Source organism: Gymnogyps californianus, chromosome 2, assembly GCF_018139145.2.
Source record: "Gymnogyps californianus isolate 813 chromosome 2, ASM1813914v2, whole genome shotgun sequence".
Classification (NCBI taxonomy): Eukaryota; Metazoa; Chordata; class Aves; order Accipitriformes; family Cathartidae; genus Gymnogyps; species Gymnogyps californianus.
This window is the reverse complement of record NC_059472.1, coordinates 1142413-1162830: the sequence shown is the minus strand read 5'-3', so window position 1 is coordinate 1162830 and position 20418 is coordinate 1142413. Positions and strand designations below refer to the sequence as shown.

The following is a 20418-nucleotide window of genomic DNA, read 5'->3' as shown; positions in this document are numbered from 1 at the left end:
ACTCCGGCAAGATGTTTGCTGCCTTCGGTGACAGCTTCAATGCCCAGGGATGGTGCTTATGGCAGAACCACCTTTGAGCTGGTTTTGTGCAGCTGATTACCCTTATTCAGACACTTCAGAAAATCCCATTGCTGTTAGCAAAGCTCTTGAAAAAATCCAGCGTCACTGACACCAGGCTTTGCTTGGTCTACAGATCCCTCAACTCACTTTATGGCCTTTTTTCCCACGCTTCCGAAGGCTGATCCTTGCCCATCCTCTTCCAGACACAGCACCAAAGCCAAGGATTTAACAGCTCGCAAGTAGGATCGCAGACTTCAAAACAAGCCATATGGACGCACGCTCATGAGCATGCACGTACCTATTTGCAGAGCCAGCAGCGAGGAGGATGTTGCAGGCTCATCAGCCACCAAAAATCTGTCCCGAGCAGAGCTGAGTTGCAAAAACACCAGCAAACCATCCCCAAACCACTGCTGAGCATCCCTTTAATGCTCTCAGAAGAGAGATTACCTGAAAGCGATGCTCCATCGGCTCCACGTCCCCTCGGCCACCGCAGCATCCTCATCTCTGCCATCATCTGCAGGCGCCTTCATTTCCCATCCCTGGGTGGCTGGGGCAGCTAATCCATGGTTTAAGCTAAGTCTCTGTCCTCCTCCCCGCCAGCGACAACGTGCAGTAAGGATTTATCATCACCGGCCGTCCCTCTCCTGCCTGCCCCTCATTTCCCTCTCTCTGTTTTCTCTCCACGTACCGGCTGTGTGCGAGCGTCAGGGGGGAGTGAGTTACTCTTCATTGAGATGTTGCTGTATGCTCCTAATTTTCCTCATGCTTTTCAAACTTCCCAGAGCTGCTCAGCTCTCCTGCTGATAGGATTTTTGTGCCTGCACAAAGCTCCTTCCCTCCCTAATCCTGTTCTTTGTGGGTTTAAAACTACCCAGGATGGCCCATAACGCTCACACAAATTGGGGTGCAGGCGGTTTCAGAGGCTGCACCTCTCAACGACACTGCGCTATTTATTGCCTCTCTTCATCCACTTTCCCACCGTACATAAAATGACTTTGGCATTAAATTGCCTCATTTATAGCATCACCCATGAACGTACTTGTCTCTGCACCCTTCATCCTTCCAGCAAAGAAAAACGATAGCACAAAGCCACTGGCTTTGCCTTTCCCAGCTAAACTGTCCCCAAAATTTGTCAATAAAGCAGTTACGGAGCAAAAATATTTGACCCCAAGTAGAAACGCAAAAAAATACTTTAAGCACAGTTAAAAACCTGGTCTTGCCTAAAAGCCACACTTGAGGCATCAAGTACGAGAGCAGCTGAAACACAAATTTAATTGAAGCTGAATGTAAAGCCGGTAACTGTGTCGAAATGCCTGTTTCATAGTTATCTGCAGAATGATTCTCCCAGCTCTTCTTAGGTTAACATTGAATGTAATTTGACGAGCACCTCAAATACGTTTAACCTTGCGGAGCCGTTTCAAGCTGCCCAAGACTTTGCTCCGGTTAAAAAAAGAAACAAGTTTAACGGCGCATCTCTACAAGCTTGAACTAAGCCTGAGTTAAGAAAAACCTCCATTTTCTTAAACCTTTCGTTTCTTCTACGTTATTTTCCCTTCAGTGCTAGGGTAAAGCAAGAACAGCTGGGGGATGCATTTTGGCACCGATGGGATGCCCATCACCTTTGCGTCTGGGCTCCTGCGAGGCCAGAGGATGAGTTACAACACGCGGGCTGGGAATAAGCAGCTAAAAGCCGACCTCAACGCTGAAGCCGGGACATCAATGGATTCTGGATGCAGACCGGGACAAATTCTTGCTGCTTACCTGTTCTGCCTGGGCTCTTGGTGCTCAGGTCTCTGCCCCGGCCAGGGGTGCTGGAAGTCTTGGAGAGTTTATTCGCCGACACTCGGTACATCACCCCACCGATGCAGCGATAGCCTTTGCTCCTCCATCTCTGTTGCACGTGCTGGGACTTGCCACCTTGAGGCGACGGGCGCGTTTGGTTTAATAGCGGGGATCTGCAAGAAAACGATAAAGCCCAAGGTAAGCCCAAACTAGGGAAGATATCACAAGGAGCTGCTGCTTCGTGAGCAAACCCCCAGCTGCCTGAGGATGGAGGTGATGCAGGGAGGAACCAGGGATGCTCTTGCTGTAGACAGAGGAGAAGCTCTGATTCCCTGTGATTTACACGAAAAAACCCAACCTTCAAGGACTCTCCCCTTGGTGCCACTTCCCCCATGCAACAAAAAGCCATTTCTTTCCGCCAGCTCACCCACAGCAATGCCTCAGGAGAAGAGACCACGCACTGAAGGTCAGGTCCCCACCCAACCGTAGCCTGCTAGGACACAGCAAAGGTGTTTGTCCCTAAACTCTGCAGATATTTGCCATCGACCCCAATGCCTCGCACACGGCATGGCTTCGATCCGCACTGCTGGTACGTACTTCTTAATAGGCAGCCTGGTGCATCCGAAACAGGATCCAGGTGAGCCCACGCAGCCAGGGCTGATGCTCCATCTCACACTCTCGGCTTGCAGCTCCAGCCCCAGCAGCAACCAGAGAAAGAAATGCGGATGCAATCCCATGAGGGAATCAGCAATGTGGGACCTCCCCTGAGCTTAGCCAAGTCTTATAGAGCTCTACAAGCTTTGATATTTTTGGAATCATAATTATTAATATTATTAGGTACTATAATTTTGATATTATTATTTCCACACACACACACCCCCATCTGGCTCTTGCAAGGGTTTTGCCACATCCCTGCATGGGACGAGTCGCCCAAGACCGCTGCCATCCCCCATCTATCGCCTGGAGCAGATGCTGGGACCCAAGCGGGATCGAGCGGGCAGCGTTGGGGACCCTTCTCCGCCTCCCCATCTCTCCCCTACATCCACAAACCCTGCAGCGAGACAGCGGGACGGCGATGGGTCGGGAGGTGCGATCGAGTTAGTGCTGCCCATAAGGTTGTTCTGAAGGATCAGTAAGCTCTGAAGCGACATCCTGGGGACAAATATGTCCCAGAGGGGCTCAGCTGCCACCAAAAACCCCTCCGGTTCCTGACCCGGTATCTCCTGCACCATCCCACCTCCCTCCCAACCCATGCGGAGCCACCCAGCTCATTTTCGTACATACGCCGTTATACAAACAGAGCCGATGCAGCCAAATCAAATCTCCTTAAATATCAGTCGTCTTCCCCATTTAGCGCTAATCCAAACAGTAATTTGTTTATGCAAATTAGAGCTCTAATTTTGTATTAGTCTAAACTATGCTCATAATGCTATTAGCAGAACGTATATAAACCGCGCATTACTGGAGAATATCTGTAAATTAAGATCCCGCTATCCTATCAGCAGAATGCAAACCCCGGAGAGCATTACCTTTAAATGAACATGTGCTGCAAAGAAAAAGAGAATTGTAAAATGTAATAGTTACATTTCTTAGTGCTTAGCGTGACAGCCTATTCATTTCATCGGGCTGTTGCCACTGGCTACTGAACTCGGAGAATTGCTGCCTGGTTTTTGCGGAGCGGATGGGGAATGCACAAAGAAGCTGCTGCCCTGGTTCCCGTTTCCCCAAGGGCTTGGTCCTCATGAAACTGCTCCAGAGAGGAGAATCAAGTCGTAAGTTTTACAAAACCAGGTTACTTGCAAAGAGCCATAGCGGTGGCATCGTTGTGTGAAGGTAGCGATGGCAGGAGGGATCCCAGGGCCACCCAAGGACCACCCAGCAACTCTGCAGCTCACAGCAAACCTCTGCAAGCCCAAGGTTACAGCCAGCGTTTGCTGCAGGACCTGGAGAAAGGTCTCGTGGCTGTAACGGTGGCCTAATGCAGCCGATAAAAACGATATCAAGTACCTAATGGCCAGCAGGTCGAGGGAGGTGATTCTCCCCCTCTACTCCGCTCTGGCGAGACCCCCCCAGAGCACTGCATCCAGCTCTGGGGTCCCCAGCAGAAGACAGACACGGACCTGTTGGAAAGGGTCCAGAGGAGGCCACAAAAATGATCCAAGGGCTGGAACAGCTCTCCTACGAGGAAAGGCTGAGAGAGTTGGGGCTGTTCAGCCTGGAGAAGAGAAGGCTCTGGGGAGACCTTGCGGCCTTTCAATACTTAAAGGGGGTTATAAGAAAGAAGGGGACAAACTTTTTACGAGGGCCCGTTGCGATAGGACAAGGGGGAATGGTTTTAAACTAAAAGAGGGGAGATTCAGACTAGATATAAGGAAGAAATTTTTTATGCTGAGGGTGGTGAAACACTGGACCAGGTTGCCCAGAGAGGTGGGAGATGCCCCATCCCTGGAAACATTCAAGGTCACATTGGATGGGGCTCTGAGCAACCTGATCTAGTTGAAGATGCTCCTGCTCATGACTAGATGACCTTCAAAGGTCCCTTCCAACCCAAACCATCCTATGATTTTAATAAAGTATCGTAATATAGCAAAGCACCCCCACGTCTGTGACAAGACCCATCCCAGATCCAGCTCTCCTCCTCCTCTTCCTCCTGGTGAAGCAACTCCAGGAGGGCACCGGGATGCTCCACGCTACCATCCACAGGGTCTGCAGTGCCGATGGCTTTTGGGCTCCTGTTTTGCCCAGCACTGAGCTATAAGCATCAGTCCCTTCAAGGAGGTTCCGTCAAGTCTTCTTCAGAAAACAGAGCTGGAAAAAAGCCTCCTGAAAGCTCCCGAGTTTGCAGGACAGAAACAGCCAGAACCGCTGACTGGGAAGTAAATAGTCAGAGTCAGAGTCAGAGCCGGAGCTTTTGCTTGCTGTCTCCGTAATCCCCGGATACACGCAGCGTCAGGGGAACGGTTAGGGACCGGAGATGTATTCACTTTGGTTTTGGTGTAGAAAACATGGAAGAATGCCTATAAAATGATACTGATCATGACAGGAGGCCTGGATATTATGTCATATATATGTATATATACACATAATACATATATATTTAATATATAATAGATATCATATATTTTAAATATATTGATATAATATATATTATTGAATATATATAATTCTATATATATTCTATATATATAGAATCTGTGGATAATACAGAGAGAGAGAGATAAACATATTATTGAACACATACCAAATACCTATATTGAACTATATTATCTACAGATTATATATAATAATAATACATAGATACTTATATATAAAAATCTATATATTATTACCTATCAATTATCTCTAGATGTTATTGAATATATATATTGAATACATATATTGAATTATATATATATTCAATAATATCTAGAGATAGTCAATATATACATTCAATACATATTTTCAATAAAATCTAGAGATAATTGATAGAGATACGAGGCCCGGATAGTCTTGTTACTTTTAGTATTTTATATTATTCAGATATTATTGAATATATATTGAATTATATATACTCAGTAATATCTAGAGATGATCGATATAATGTATAGGTATTATTTTACATACATAATAATTACAGATTTAATATTTTCTCTTAGTCTGTTAGAGGGGAGGGAAGAAGCGCCAGGCTCAGCCACGCTCCCCGCTCCGGTTTGCAGGGAGAGGCCGGGCTGTGGCGCAGCTGAGGCAGTGCCCAGGGCACGGGGCTTTTGCTGCCCTGGCATCTCACGGCCCCGAGCCCCGAGCCCGCGGCCGGGCTGGCACCGGCAAAGCCCCTGCCCTCGCACAGGCGTCCAACGCCCCGGCTCTGCCGGCAGCGAAAACCTTCTTACTGCCCCAAACCCAACGCTTCAGAGCAAAGCCCTTCCGCCTCCTTTGCATTGAACAGAGACGTGCCACTAGAGAGATATACAGACACACACACACATATAAAAATATATATATAAAAGGAGAGAGATATAGACGTAACCATAGATATATATAATCTATATGTATCCATAGATATATATATCTAGATACATATCAACTATATAGACTATAGAGATATATATAGACTATATAGAGACATATATCTTATATATCTAGAAGTTATATATATAAAAATATATATCTATATGGAGATTAAATCTATATAGATATATCTATTATATATATAACATCTGTATCTATAGAGATATATTCAATATATATTGAAATATATATTATCTACAGATAGCTATATAGACATATATCTATATCTCTATCATATGTCTCTATATATCTATACAGATATCTCTATCTACATATCTATACAGATACCTCTATACTTATATAGATATCTCTACCTATATATCTATACAGATATCTCTATCTACATATCTATACAGATACCTCTATACCTATATAGATATCTCTATCTATATATCTATACAGATATCTCTATCTACATATCTATACAGATACCTCTACACCTATATAGATATCTCTATCTATATATCTATACAGATACCTCTATACCTATATAGATATGTCTATATATCTATACGTATTATCTACAGTTAATATATCAATATATTTTGAATATAAATTTATATATATTCAATAATATATATTATATTATCATATATACACACACAAACACATATACATATCTATATATGAAATAATATCCAGGCCTCATATCTCAAGACAGCCCCACCCTAAAAACCACGGCGCACCAAAGCTACACCAACAGCACGCTCCGAACAAGCAGCTTTTCCTGTTCCTGCATGGATTTCCGTTCTCCTTGCACATCCAAAACCAGCCTGGGCTTTGCACACCCAAAATCCTCCCCATTTCTCCAGGCACGGGCACACGTCCCTCGGCATCACTCGCTACCTCTCCAGCGCAGGGGTTTTCTGCCTCCAACGATAACTTAGAGAACTGATCCTATCTTCAGTGCGCTTCCTTGGAAAAACATCCGTGGGGTGCAAAATAAAAAATATAGGGGGGAAAAAACCTCTTATGGCTGTAATATCAACAAAATCCAACCAAACCCAAGTTGTGTGCAGCCCCGGGGGCTGCTCATGCCGGCTGAGCCTAAACGGCGCTGGTTTAAGCACCAGTTTAAGAGCCTGGCTGGTTGAATCCCCCAGATCCTCAGGATATTTATTTTCTCGCTTTCCTGCACTCACTCAAGCCGCTGAAGTGGTTGCACACTCCGGCGCTCCTTGTTTGAAAGTCACCATTTATCAAGAGTTATTACCCGGTGGCATCTGACCCCTGGTATGTGAGCAGAGAGCAAGCAGGTAGCAGCTGCCGAGCAAATAGCAACAGTTGTAGATTATAAAACATTTTATACTTTTATAAAGCAATATTAAAAAGAAAAAGCCAGTATAAGAGGAGCGGAGCAGCGACGCATGCAGCGGCACGCTCTCCTCTCTGGCAGTCCTTAAGGATGGTCAAGCCCCAAATGTAAGGGACCACAGGCGCCATATCTCCCGTTAGGGATGTTCCCGCTGGGATTTTTCAAGGATTTCGGCAAAGAGCATCGAAAAGCATCTCACCCTGCAAAGGGAGTGGGGCTGAACCCCCTCCAATTTGTAGTCATTGCATTTTTGAGGTAGAAAACATGACCATCTAGATGGCCTCCAAGCAAAGCTTCTGCAGAACATCTGCTCAGGCTGCCAAAGTCCCAAGTGCCACCAGACTGAAGTCTCAACCAGGGGCTCAGCTTGAGCTCGCTGGAGGCTTGACCATCTCCATTTCCACCTTCTGGGTGGTGGAAGTGTCCAAGCAGGGATGTCCCCAGCACCCCTCAGCCTCCACAGAGGCTCTGCACCAGCCCAGCTCCTCACCTGGAAACCCTCCTATCTAAAAAGTCAATGTTAATGGGGATTATCCCCAACGTGGGGTGCAAGGGGCCCTAATAACCCATCTTAAACACCTCCCCAGGGGCCTTTGTTATTTGTATTTGTATTTATTCCCCTTTTACCTCGGAGGTCTATTCCTCCACCCTTCGCTCCCCAGGAATTGGAGGTGCAACTTTGCAAAGGGGTGAGCCCGGGGGATGCAGCCTGGGGCCGGTGGGACCCCCCGCCCGTCGATGTTCACATCATCGTGGGGGGTCTCAATGGAAACACAATGGGAGAGGAGATGCCGCTCACCGGAAAATGCTGGCGATGCTTCGGGTGGGATTTCGGCAGCTGAACGCACACATCAGGTTCAGCTTTGGCCACATCTGTTATTTATAGAGTATTATTTATTAGAATATTTATGATATTCATTATTTATTATATTAATTAGAATATTTATTATAGTTATGTATATTGTAGGAGCCGTAAGAGATTTAAAATTGAAGGTAAAATATGTTTTATATCAAAAAATCACGGTGGAACCTGAGCCCATACAGAACAGCGAGGGGGGAACGTAACTGCCCAACCTTCACCCGTAGGACACCTCTATTTTCCTCTTAAGCCAAGCTGTTTGTCCCAAGCGGTTGTGTAGCCCCAACACAACCGCCGGTGTGTGTCCCCATTAGTGACATCCGACCCGGCAGCCATTGGGAAAAGCCACCGGCGAGGTGGGCGAGGGGAAGGACGGCTGTAACGGAGGGCAAGGAGCCGCGCCAAACGCACCATCGCTTTTCATCGGTGGCGGTGTCACAGCTCTCTGTTGAATTGTTACCCTAATGGAAAGGACGGCCTTTGGAAATGAACTGTATTGAGAAAAGAGGATAAAATTAATGAGATAATAGCCAGGCCAAGGACCTGAAGAATACGCCAGCCCCTCGACACGAGGGGCTTGTAATTCCCTTTCTGCCGCACAAGCCCGCGGATCTAAAGAGTCCTCCCGTCCGTCCAGAAGGCCCGCTCCGGCAGGAAATTTCATTAACGCTGGAAAATAGGAAAGGTATTAAGCGTGGATAATGAAGGCCAGAGTGTGAACAGTGCCTTAAGATAGTCTTCTTTCTAGCCTTTGTAATGGGAGGCATGAACTTTCCCTTCAAATCCATTTCTAATCCATTTGAAATACTACAGCAAATTATCTTCCCTTCAGCCCGAAAGCGGCCAGCCAATTTACTCCGAATAGAAGTGACAATGCTACAGAATTTATCGCCATAACCTTGACTACACAAGGTTGAGGGTTGTCTTTCCCCCACCCCCGGGGTGGACAGGGGAAGAAAAATTTTTAATGAAAAGGGGGGAGAGGAATGCTATAAAAATGTTTAAAAACAGTGTCGTAGCTGTCGGAGGTCCAACACCAATGCCGGGGCCGAGCATGATGGGAAGATCACAAGTGTCTTGTGCTAAAAACGTTACGGAGGGAGGTCCTGGGCTGATAAAATGCTCTGTAGGTTGAGATCTGGGCTGTTCCCTTGCATCCCTCGAAGCAGCAGCAACTTTGCCTGAGTCTGGTTATTTCATCCTGGTGCTTCATAGATGCTTGTGTTGACCAAGTCTGATTTTTCTTATTCTCTTTCCCATAATTAAACATCGAGCTGCTGTGTCCTTCATAGAATCATAGAATCATTTAGGTTGGAAAAGACCTTTAAGATCATCGAGTCCAACTGTTAACCTAACGCTGCCAAGTCCACCACTAAACCATGTCCCTAAGCGCCACGTCTATATGTCTTTTAAATACCTCCCGAGATGGTGACTCAACCGCTTCCCTGGGCTTGATAACCAGTTCCAATGCTTGATAACCCTTTCAGTGAAGAAATTGTTCCCAATATCCAACCTAAACCTCCCCTGGCACATCTTGAGGCCATTTCCTCTTGTCCTATCACTTGTTACTAGGGATAAGACTGACACCCACCTCGTTACAACCTCCTTTCATGTAGTTGTAGAGAGCAGTGAGGTCTCCTCTCAGCCTCCTTTTCTCCAGGCTAAACAACCTCAGTTCCCTTAGCCACTCCTCAAAGGACTTGTTCTCTAGACCCTTCACCAACTTGGATGCCCTTCTTTGGACACACTCCAGTGCCTCAATGTCTTTCTTGTAGTGAACGGCACAAAACCGAACACGGTATTCGAGGTGCAGCCTCACCAGTGCTGAGTACAGGGGGATGATCACTTCCCTAGTCCTGCTGGCCACACTATTTCTAATACAAAATTTCCTCCAATATTCTCTGCTTGACCGACTTCATGGCGCTTGGAACGTGGAAATGCTGGGTCCTTCCTCCAGCCTTTTCTGCAAGACCAACTTCACATCACTTGGGAAACGGAAATGTTTCTTCCAACAGACGGGTAAACCCAAAGCAAAAACTGGACCAAGAGGGAGAAAAGGGCTCAGCAAGACAATGTGGAGTCAATGGTCAGTTGATGCCCAGCTCAACGTGCCTTCCTTGCCTCCAAGCACAGCGAAGCTGCTCAAAATGGAAGAAAACCCCCAAAACGTCAGCCAGGAGCCAGCAAGCGCTGCTACCAAAATATGTTCCCCTCTTAAATAGATCAAAAAAGCAAAAAAAGGGAGATTTCCAAGCCAATGTGGAAAGTGGGAGTTAGCAACAAGGATGACTCGCCCCAGCATGCAGCAAGAGCTGTAGGAGACGCTCAGATTTAATACCTTCAAGCTATGCACATGAGTGCGCACTCAACACACGAGACCATCTGATCCAAACAACCCACACAAACACCTGCACAAACGCACCTATATTTGAAATATTAGCGTATTTGATGTATATAAATTAAACACAAAACCAAGCGCAGAGCAAGAGCATCCCAACGGCGATTCAGCCAGCCGAAACGGAGAGGATTTTTTGGCGCTGACGGCAATACAAGTGGCTCTTAAAGGATGGTTTTATTTTACTTCTGGATATCTTCTTTAGGCTTAGCTTACTTTTTTTTAAAGTAATCCTTACATAGTAAGAAATCACATTTGCATGCTGGCATTTGATTCCCGAGGAAAAAGCGGATCAGAACCGGGGCAACAGTTATGGACAGCGCCAGGGAGCGGCGAGGCAGGAGGGACTTTGTCCACCCTGAGCCTCCCAGGTGGCAATGCAAAATCCTGATTTGGGAGAAATAGTAAAAAAAAAAAAAAAAAATCACAATACCCTTGTTCCTTAGCACACAGCAGAGCAAAACACAGGATTTAGGCTTAAAAGTGCTCCTCAAACATGCCAGCAGTCCTCTGAGCTCCTGCACCGGTTTCCCTTGGAAGCCACTCTGATCTCCCTTAACATCTCTATCCCCACCCACCAGCTGCTTGAGGACCCCAAATCCACAGAAAAAAGCAAGTAATTCCATTAAAATGTTTGATTTATGGAATTTATATCAACATTATTGCTTTCTTCTTAAAAATAGAAAGGTCAAATCTCAAATAAATACTTTCTACTTTAAGATCTAATGTATTTAAAGAACCTGATTTGGATTATTCAAATAATTCAGTTCACTGACTATGATATTCACAGTTGAAAAAGTGGTCGGAAATTGAAAAATAGAAAAGCATGTGTCTTCTTCCAATATACAAACATAAATACAGGGGATCCGTTAGTTTTAAATACATAGTGACCAGCAATAACCTGTTAATTTATCCTCAAACAATTCTCTACTTTCAATAATTAGTTCTAATTATGAAACAAACACTTTAAAAAACTATTTTAATTTGGTTCAATTGAATCTGAATTTCCATTCAAATGCAGCTTAATGTTAATCTCAAGAAAAAAAATAATCCAGCACAGATCTCATTTACCATTTTCAAAACCTGGGAAAAATTATGAACCTCAATGAGTACCTATTAAGCTACCTAATTGCCTAAATAAAGATGTACCTACCTAATAAATCCTCCTGACTTGCGAAAGAAAAATAGTTGCAAGTATATTATAATGGTTATCAACCAACGAGAACAAAGATTCCTCCAGAAAAACAGCTGGTGAATAAAGATGGGGAGCAAGACTAGACCTGATAATTGAAATCAAGGGTTTCCATCTCATGGATTTAAATCCTAATTAACCTCAGCAATTAAATCAGAGTGAGCCGCAACGGTGCCATGCGGCCACATGAGAAGGGCTGAAATAATGGGGATGGGATCGCTGGCTTGGTGGGTAGCGCTGATGTATGATGGCGATACGGTGGAGGAGCAGATGACCAGCCACTGCGACTCAGTCGATTTGTGCCATTTTCGGCACGACTGAGCTCCCTCAGCAGCCCCGACAGCACGGGTCCCTCTCCTCCCCTGGCCCCGAGCATCCTTCCACATGCCACATTTGTCACCGTAGAAGCTGTAACACCAACAGCAAAGCCACCAGGACCATCGGCAAACAAAACAAACTGTCTTTGAAACGTTTAATATTTTCTCCATCTATTTAAAAGCTTTCGGCTTCTCCTGCATACTGTTGCCAATGCTATTATCAAAGCTATCTAAATGGATTTCTTCTTCACAGTTCAACCCATTACTTCATCCTGCAATCAAAACCATCGCAGTCGCTTTTATGGCTGCATGTTGTATAAGAAACATTGGATTATACCTGCAATGCAGGGTTGTTGAGGGTTTTTTTTATGGTTTCCCCCAATGTCCACATCCCATAGGCGTGACATCTCTTCCCAGTCCTCCACAGGCTGGAGAAGTTCCCTCCTCAAATAATTACACTTGGAAAGACCCAGGTATGAAAATAATATCCCAGTCTTCTTGCGGTGCCTTCTCAAAGGGCTGTGAGACTTACAGCCAAGCTTGCGCTAAACTGATGGAGAATATTTCATCAAATCCTCAAATGGTTCAGGTTGGAAGGGACCTTTAAAGATCACCTAGTCCAACCCTCCTGCCATGGGCAGGGACATCTCCCACTACATCAGCTTGCTCAAAGCCCCGTCCAACCTGACTTTAAACAATTCCAGGGATGGGACATCCACAACTTCTCTGGGCAACCTGGTCCAGTGTCTTTGTAAAACTTAAATTTTTCTCAGCTGTTCACCCAAAATGAAGTTGAGACCAGAGCAACTGTGTCGATCCTCTTATCAAAGGACCAGGCCATGGGAAGACAATGATGTTTCTGAGCCAGCTGCAGGAGCGCAGGCACTGGGGCAGCAACGGCAATATCCAATGCTTCAAACATTACAAGGTTTGAGAAAGGAGATGGGACACCTCTGGGAAAGGCCCAGGCTTGGCGGCTCAGCAAGGGGGAATTACAGTGGTGGTGAATCCCAAAATCAGCTTATGTAAGCTTGACAGCCCTAGGCTATGGCTACGGGGTACCTCTGCACCCGGCTTTGCCCAGGCAGCTCTGTAACTGTTTGGGGGCAAAGCCAAGCCCTGAAGCCCCCATCCGCAGGAGCCAGCCAGTAACTGGCCCGGATGAGAGCAGCTCCAGCTAGAGATGATGATGGTGTGAACCAAGGAAGACTTTGCTGTGGGCTGGTAACAGCTGACAGAAGGGAATAACCAGCAGAAATAATTTGGGATTCCTGACCTGTTTCTATGATCAGCCTCTGCTGTGCTTTTCCCCAGTTTTTCTCATCCTTTTCTCTGGACCATTTTCCTCCTTTGAAGCTGAAGAACCAGGAAAGGGACAAGATCCACACAGAGTCCTCGTGTCCAAGACACAGAAGGATGCGTCTCCATAAGACACATCTTTAGGTTTTGACAGGTGAGATTTGACAAGTCCCCACAGGCCTCCAGCTTTTCACCCCACTGTCAGTGCCTACTCTCCAAGGTAGGGTCACCCTACGGTGCATGCCGAGAAGCCGGTGCAGAGTCAAGCCCATGAGCTCACCCCACAGCAGGTCTGGGGACAGTCCTGGACCCTGAAGGGCAGCCAACACAGGCTCCCTCTACACCTGCCCCAAAGCAACCCGCAGTACCCAGCAGCGGCTTCCTCTGGGCTGTGAGACTCATTCAGTGCCCCCTATTTTGACCACAGTTTTAAATACGTCACGTTGTCACTCCGTGCAAGAGCCACGTTAGTCTTTCCTCACCACCCACACAGCTTGGGAGAAGAGTCAGAGACAGAAACATCCCCAGTGTCATAAATCCTACTCCGAGCTGGGAATTAAAAACGGGAGCATTAGGTCTGTAAAAAGGCCTAATTAAGCCTGCAGAAAAAGATACAGTTTGGGCTACACATGGTTCATAAGCAAGCCAGGACACAGCTCGTGTCTTCCTTTCCCTGAGAGGCCCAACCAGGAGCACAAGTCAGGGGAAGCACTGTGCTGCCCTTGCACGAGGGGCTTCACTGGCCAAACACCGCAACTGAGTGGCTTTCATAGAATCATCGAACGGTTTGGGTTGGAAGGGACCTTCAAAAATCATCTAGTCCAACCCCCCTGCCACGGGCAGGGATATCTTCCACTAGACCAGGTTGCTCAAAGCCCCATCCAACCTGGCCTTGAACACTTCCAGGGAGGGGGCATCCACAGCTTCTCTGGGCAACCCGGTCCAGTGTTTCACCACCCTCAAAGGAAAAAAAAAAAAAACTTCCTTATGTCCAGTGTAAATCTACCCTCTTCCAGTTTAAAACCGTTGCCCCTCGTCCTGTCACTACAGGCCCTGGTAAAAAGTCTTTCCCTGTCTTTCTTATAAGCGCTCTTTAAATATTGAAAGGCTGCAAGAAGGTCTCCCCAGAGCCTTCTTTTCTCCAGGCTGAACAGCCTCAACTCTCTCAGCCTTTCCTCATAGCAGAGGTATTCCAGCCCTCGGACCATTTCCATGGCCTCCTCTGGACCCGCTCCAACAGGTCCATGTCTGTCTTGCGCTGGGGACCCCAGAGCTGGACGCAGTGCTCCAGGGGGGTCTCACCAGAGCAGAGTAGAGGGGCAGAATCCCCTCCCTCGACCTGCTGGCCACACTGTTTTTGATGCAGCCCAGGAGATAATTGGCCTTCTGGGCTGCAAGTGCACATTGGTGGCTCATGTCCAATTCTTCGCCCACCAGGGTCCCCAAGTCCTTCTCTACAGGGCTGGTCTCCATCCCTTCATCCCCCAATCTGTATTGATACTGGGGATTGTCCTGACCCAGGTGCAGGACCTTGCACTTGGCCTCATTGAACTTCATGAGGTTCACATGGGCCCATTCCTCCAGCCTGTCAAGGTCCCTCTGTTTGGCATCCCTTCCCTCTAGCGTATCATTATTTCCTCCCACTGGATTTATTGCCATTTCCCTCTTGAAGGCATTTCAGCCCCACGCTGGCGTTCCGTTTCATTTCTCGCTTGCCTCCAAGAAAAGTCACAGCGAAGGCTTTGCGCTGCACTTGCCAGCCCCACAGTGCTGGGCTCACGGTCTCGGTCGCTTGGCGAGGGTGAACCCATGTGCCAGGGAAAGCACTTAAATCACACCAGGACTTTACAAAACACAGAGGAGATATAGTTATCGCCTCAAGGAGCTTACAGCAGTGTTACAGAGGAGAGCTCTTCTCCCTGCCCAAAATCACTTCTGTTTGCTAAATCACTGCTATTGTTTGCAATGCCATTCATTTCTGAGAGAGAGATGAAGAGCCTGGCTGCAAAACCAGCTCCACATGCCATGCACGGAGAACGGAGTAAAGCATCTGCCTCGTGACCTGCTGCATTGAAGGACCATCGTGGCCAAGCAGGGAGGGCAGGGATGGATCAGATCCTTTCAGAGCAGCTCACCAGCTGGAGCTGGACTGTCCTGAGGGTAGTGTGGAAAGCACCAAAAAAGGTGCAACCACACAGCCTGTTTCACCTACAGGAGACTTCAAAAGCCTCTTTGCTATCCCAGTGGACCGAGTTCTCCCTCCCTTTTTATCCGTCTTCTACTTATCCAAACTATTTGCTGTTCCCTCGCTCACCTAGGCAAGCAGCGTGGTGGGATGCTCATTCAGAGGAGGGTGAAAGTGGGGGGGTCACAGCACCAAGAAGGGCAGCAAAAGTTCTCATGAGAAAGTTTGCTCCCGTAGCTTCACTCAAGCTATGTGCCAGACAGCAGTGAGCAACCAAAAAAATGAGAGCCCTGGACCAGGAGCAGGTAACGGGCATGGCCATCTTCCTTTGCAAACATCTTCCTGTAAGAGGAAGCTATGAAGTTGTCTATAAACTAAATGAAACCCAGGGAAGAGAAGAAGGATTTTAATAAACATAGGGCAAACGTTTGCTACCTAATTAACCAAGAAAGCTAAATGGGAGCATCCTGCATCCTTGCCATCAACCCTAGATTGCTTTGAGACACCGCAAGGGAGCACACAAGACCACAATAAAACCAAAGGCTGCCAGATTTGTGCTTTCAGGGTTTTAACCCCCAGGTCCTGAAGGCGATGCATTCACCCGGCGCCTATTCAAGCTTCAGGCTGCAAAAAACCCTTTTAGATTCACAAAGCCAAAGCACCAAGAGCCTTCTTGGACAACACACCACGCCGCATGAACTAACACAGATACCCCATAACCACTGGTACAGGTACACTCACCAATTTCATTAAGCCAGCTGAAATAATTTGCATAGATTTTACACAGAGGGAGAAATCCAACGCAGGCTGGGTTTCAAGTCACTTAGGATGTCCCCTCTCCATTTAAATAGGTGTAAAGATCCCAGCTTCAGTTGAATTGGCCCAATTGCCCATGTAGCCCAAACTCAGCTGGGTGATTTGGCAGTGAGTCATATCCAACTGTAGGCTAAGCCTCACCTGATGTCTCAACCCCTTTTTCCAGGGAAGATCAAAGAAAGGAGCAGGTATGCTGAGCACCAATGTCTACCCTGAGGCTGTATCTGCTTACGATATCACTTGTTGGTCAACGAACCCCAAAGAACACAGGAGAGGTTAATGGCTTGAGTAGCAACAACAAATCGAAAGGAGCAAATAACCTTTAATGTCCCATGACATGTTCAGCCTCCCTACGACTGTGTTTCCTCTCCAGCCCCTTCATTTTCAACTATTATGCAAGACAGCGGCATGTCAACGGCCTTGCTACCATGTCTCCAATCTTCCTGCTGTTATTCCTGCTCCCGGCAGTGTCACACACAGCCTGAACTGTGTATTTAGGCAATTTATGGTAATGTTATAAACCTGTCTATAGGACTGGTCCTTTCCCATTTATAAATGCTTCAAAATTCTTGGAAGACACTTTTACACAGCAGCACTCCCCTTCCCAACGCTGGCACGCTGGGAGATAGGTTTACAGACTGGGAGGGACTCCCAAGTTAGTTAATTAATACCTTTTTTACGTTTCCCCAATGCAAAGAAGGAATACAAGGCTATATAAAGGCTCAGGGCACTACCTCTGCTCCCACTTCAGTGCCCACCTTGTCCCCATCCTCCCAGCTTTGGAGATCAGCAATATTTAGTTTTCTTTCTCCTCTTTGCAAGCTAGAAAAAGACGTATTGCCTAAATGAGCTTGCAACTGAAGGGCGGGACAGGATAACAAGATGAGAAGAAGAAAAACCCATTGATACCAGTGAGAATGATGATGGAAGGTGGTCCAAGCACACCACCTTCCTACCATCCTCAGCAAACGCAGGAGAGCATGAGATGAGGGGATGTTAAAAGAGGGTCAGCTGACAATGCCGGAAAGGGCCAGTGAGTGCCACCACCCAGAGGTGGTGAGATATTTAAGAAGTTAATGAGGGACACTGTGGCTAGCAGGTCGAGGGAGGGGATTCTCCCCCTCTACCCTGCTCTCCTGAGACCCCTCGTGGAGCACTGCGTCCAGCTCTGGGATGCCCAGCGCAAGACAGACATGGATCTGCTTAAGCGGGTCCAGAGCAGGGCCACAAAGATGATCAGAGGGCTGGAGCCCCTCCCCGATGAGGACAGGCTGAGAGAGTGTGGGTTGTTCAGCCTGGAGAAGAGAAGGTTCCGGGGAGAACTTATAGCGGCCTTCCAGTACTTAAAGGAGGCCTGCAGGAAGATGGGGAGGGACTCTTGAGCAGGGAGTGTAGTGATAGGACGAGGGGTAACAGTTTTAAACTGAAAGAGGGCAGATTTCAATTAGATATTAGGAAGAAGTTCTTCAGTGTGAGGGTGGTGAGGCACTGGAACAGGTTGCCCAGAGAAGCTGTGCATGCCCCCTCCCTGGAAGTGTTCAAGGCCAGGTTGGATGGGGCTTTGAGCAACCTGATCTACTGGAAGGTGTCTCTGTCCATGGCAGGGGGGTTGGACTAGATGATCTTTAAGGTCCCTTCCAACCCAAACTATTCTATGATTCTATGATTCTATGACATCACCCGGCCGCTGACCCAACACAAGTGGAGTGGCTCAGAGCCGATCCATGGAGGAAACGCTGCTCTCCGCTGGTAGTTTCCTGACTCACAGAACCCCCTGGTACAGTTGGAGAGGATTATTGTAGACGGATATTGACTGAGGGTTTAATCACCCAGGGACAACAACAGAGTTTTCCTGTTAAATTTGAAAAGTTTTGCTAATGCCATGCGTTTAATTGGCACCTCCCTTTCTAATGTAACTGGAATTGAATAACCAGATGCTCATGACAGAGGGACAAACAAAAAGCCATCGGCTGACACAGGCACAGAACTAATTTAAGATCATAATTGTTACTGGATGCATTGAAACCCATGTCCCTAAATCAAGGTTAAATAAGATTTCCCTGGCGCACTAAGGTCATCCTGGCCTTAGCACAAGAGCAAATTTCATCCGTATTGTGCAAACAGAAGTGTCTCTGCTCCAGGATCGTTTTTACCTCCATGCATGCCACTGCATCAGCAGATTTACTGAGCGCGATGGCTCTTCCCATCCCGACGGCAAGGACAGGGAAAAGGGAAAGAGGATTGCCCACCCCTTCCCTTGGAGCTTTTTGGCTGGAGGACGCGCCCTGCTAAGCTCATCGCCCTGAAGGTGGGGGGATCTCCATCCGCCAGCACTACAGGAATGCAGGCATATATCCGAATTAAGCAGTCTTTTAAAATCACTTCTGACCTCTCCTATGAGTCTTATGATTTGTGAGACCTCTGAAGCACCAGAAACCGGTCAAAGCCATCCCAATGTGCTGGCTGTCGTTCCATATTATACATACCCTGTGAGAGGTATTATGCCACCCATCTCATTTCTTGCCATAAACCTTCTAGACCCGTGACCAGGCTCCAGCACAGCTTTTCCTTCTGCACTTTCCACTCCCCCATCACATCAGCCTCACCCGTGAGAAGGTGCCCGGCTCCGGCAGTTAAATGCATCTTTGCTGAGCTGCCAGTAGGACAATATTACTCTCGGCAGGATGCCGCTTCTGCCTGTAATTAATGTTTCATCATCGTTCCTGAAAGCAAACAGCTGCTGTGGTCTCAATCACTCATCTTCTTGCGGCTCCCACTTTCCTAAAGGGTGGCTGGCACTACACTGGCCTCTTATTTTCTGTCTTCATCCACAACCTCCTCCCATGGTCGACAACAGTTCGGTTTATTTCGCCACCTCATGACCAGAGGGTCTCGGCCAAGACGACTGCATTCAGACTATTTGCCAGGATTTTAGTTTCACAGGGATTTCTACACAGTGCTTCTGGCCAAGACCGTGTCTACTCCAATGACTCAGTGGACTCTTCTGTTCAGGTAGGATCTAAGCAGGTTTTTGCTGACGTCTCCTGCTCTGCTGGCTACTCTCTCCCGTTTCATTGCTCCCCCTATCTCTGCACATCCACACTTTCCAAAATACTGCCAACATAATCCATAGCTTTAGTTCCCCCTTCATCCTACATCTCCCTGGCTGTTTCAGTTCCTTGTGCTTAGGCTCTTGCACATCTCTTCTCCAGAGCTTCCCAGTGGTTAGATACCTCCTCCCTATCTTTCAGAAGTTCATCTTCTGACCAACCCCAGCCTAACGCAGCTCTGCTCACTCCCAGCTCATCTGACAGCCCAACTCGAAACCACCTTGCTTGGCTTCTCTCCAGCAAGGGGTCTGATCCCACCCATGGAGAACCATGGAAGGATCTCCTGAAACATTTCAAAGTTACTCCAGTTCTCCAGCAAAGTTTGCGCTATAAAAACGTCTCCACTGCAACGCTGGCCTGGAGAAAAGACAAAAGATCCGTTCTAGAAGATGTGATTGCCCACATGAAGTTGTTTTCAAGGTAGGTCAACTTACAGCCTAAAACCCATGACAGCGTCCCATTAAACCGCTTAAGCTAAGATTGAGAATGGAAATGCTGACAACCCCTAATACACAGCTTTCCAACCCGCCGCTTTAATGCTGCAGCAGATCAGTAATTATACCAGGAAGACTGGGAACCATTGTCCCATTAATTAGATTCCTTTTACCCCCATTAGCTCAGACGATTGGACAAAGTTCATTACAGTTTAATTCTGATTAGCTGAAATGGATCCCTTTCAGCATACGAGACAGGCAGGTGTTACCAGCTTTAGCACCTAAGTCACGCTCCAACCAGGCACCCACGTCGAGTGTGACACTCTTTGGGCAGCGCCAGGTCCCATGTCCACATGGGATAGGACATTAATGCTTAATCCCTCCGAGGCAGCGTCCTACCACCCTCGGTGATGGGCTACAGGGCCCTCTAAAATGAGAAGGAAATCAAGAGCAGGTCATAGACCTTCCCCTGTCCTGGCACAGAGGTGATACTCCTTCATCTGCTCATACCGGAGCTTAGTAAATCATATTTCAGATCTCTGGATGTGCTCCAAGTGCAACAATATTGCACCTTCCCGCTTGCTTTTCTAATGCACAAATCTGTACG

The 20418-nt window shown here is 47.1% G+C and overlaps 1 protein-coding gene across 1 annotated transcript in view; it reads right to left on the bottom strand.

Annotated features, from left to right (window-relative positions):
* The window catches only part of ZC3H3 (zinc finger CCCH-type containing 3), a 184989-nt gene that overhangs the window by 57804 nt on the left and 106767 nt on the right, over nt 1–20418 (bottom strand). Inside the window, exon 5 of the mRNA XM_050892505.1 lies at nt 1822–2015. Within this exon, the coding sequence (XP_050748462.1) occupies nt 1822–2015 (194 nt within the window). The remainder of the gene's footprint in view (nt 1–1821; nt 2016–20418) is intronic.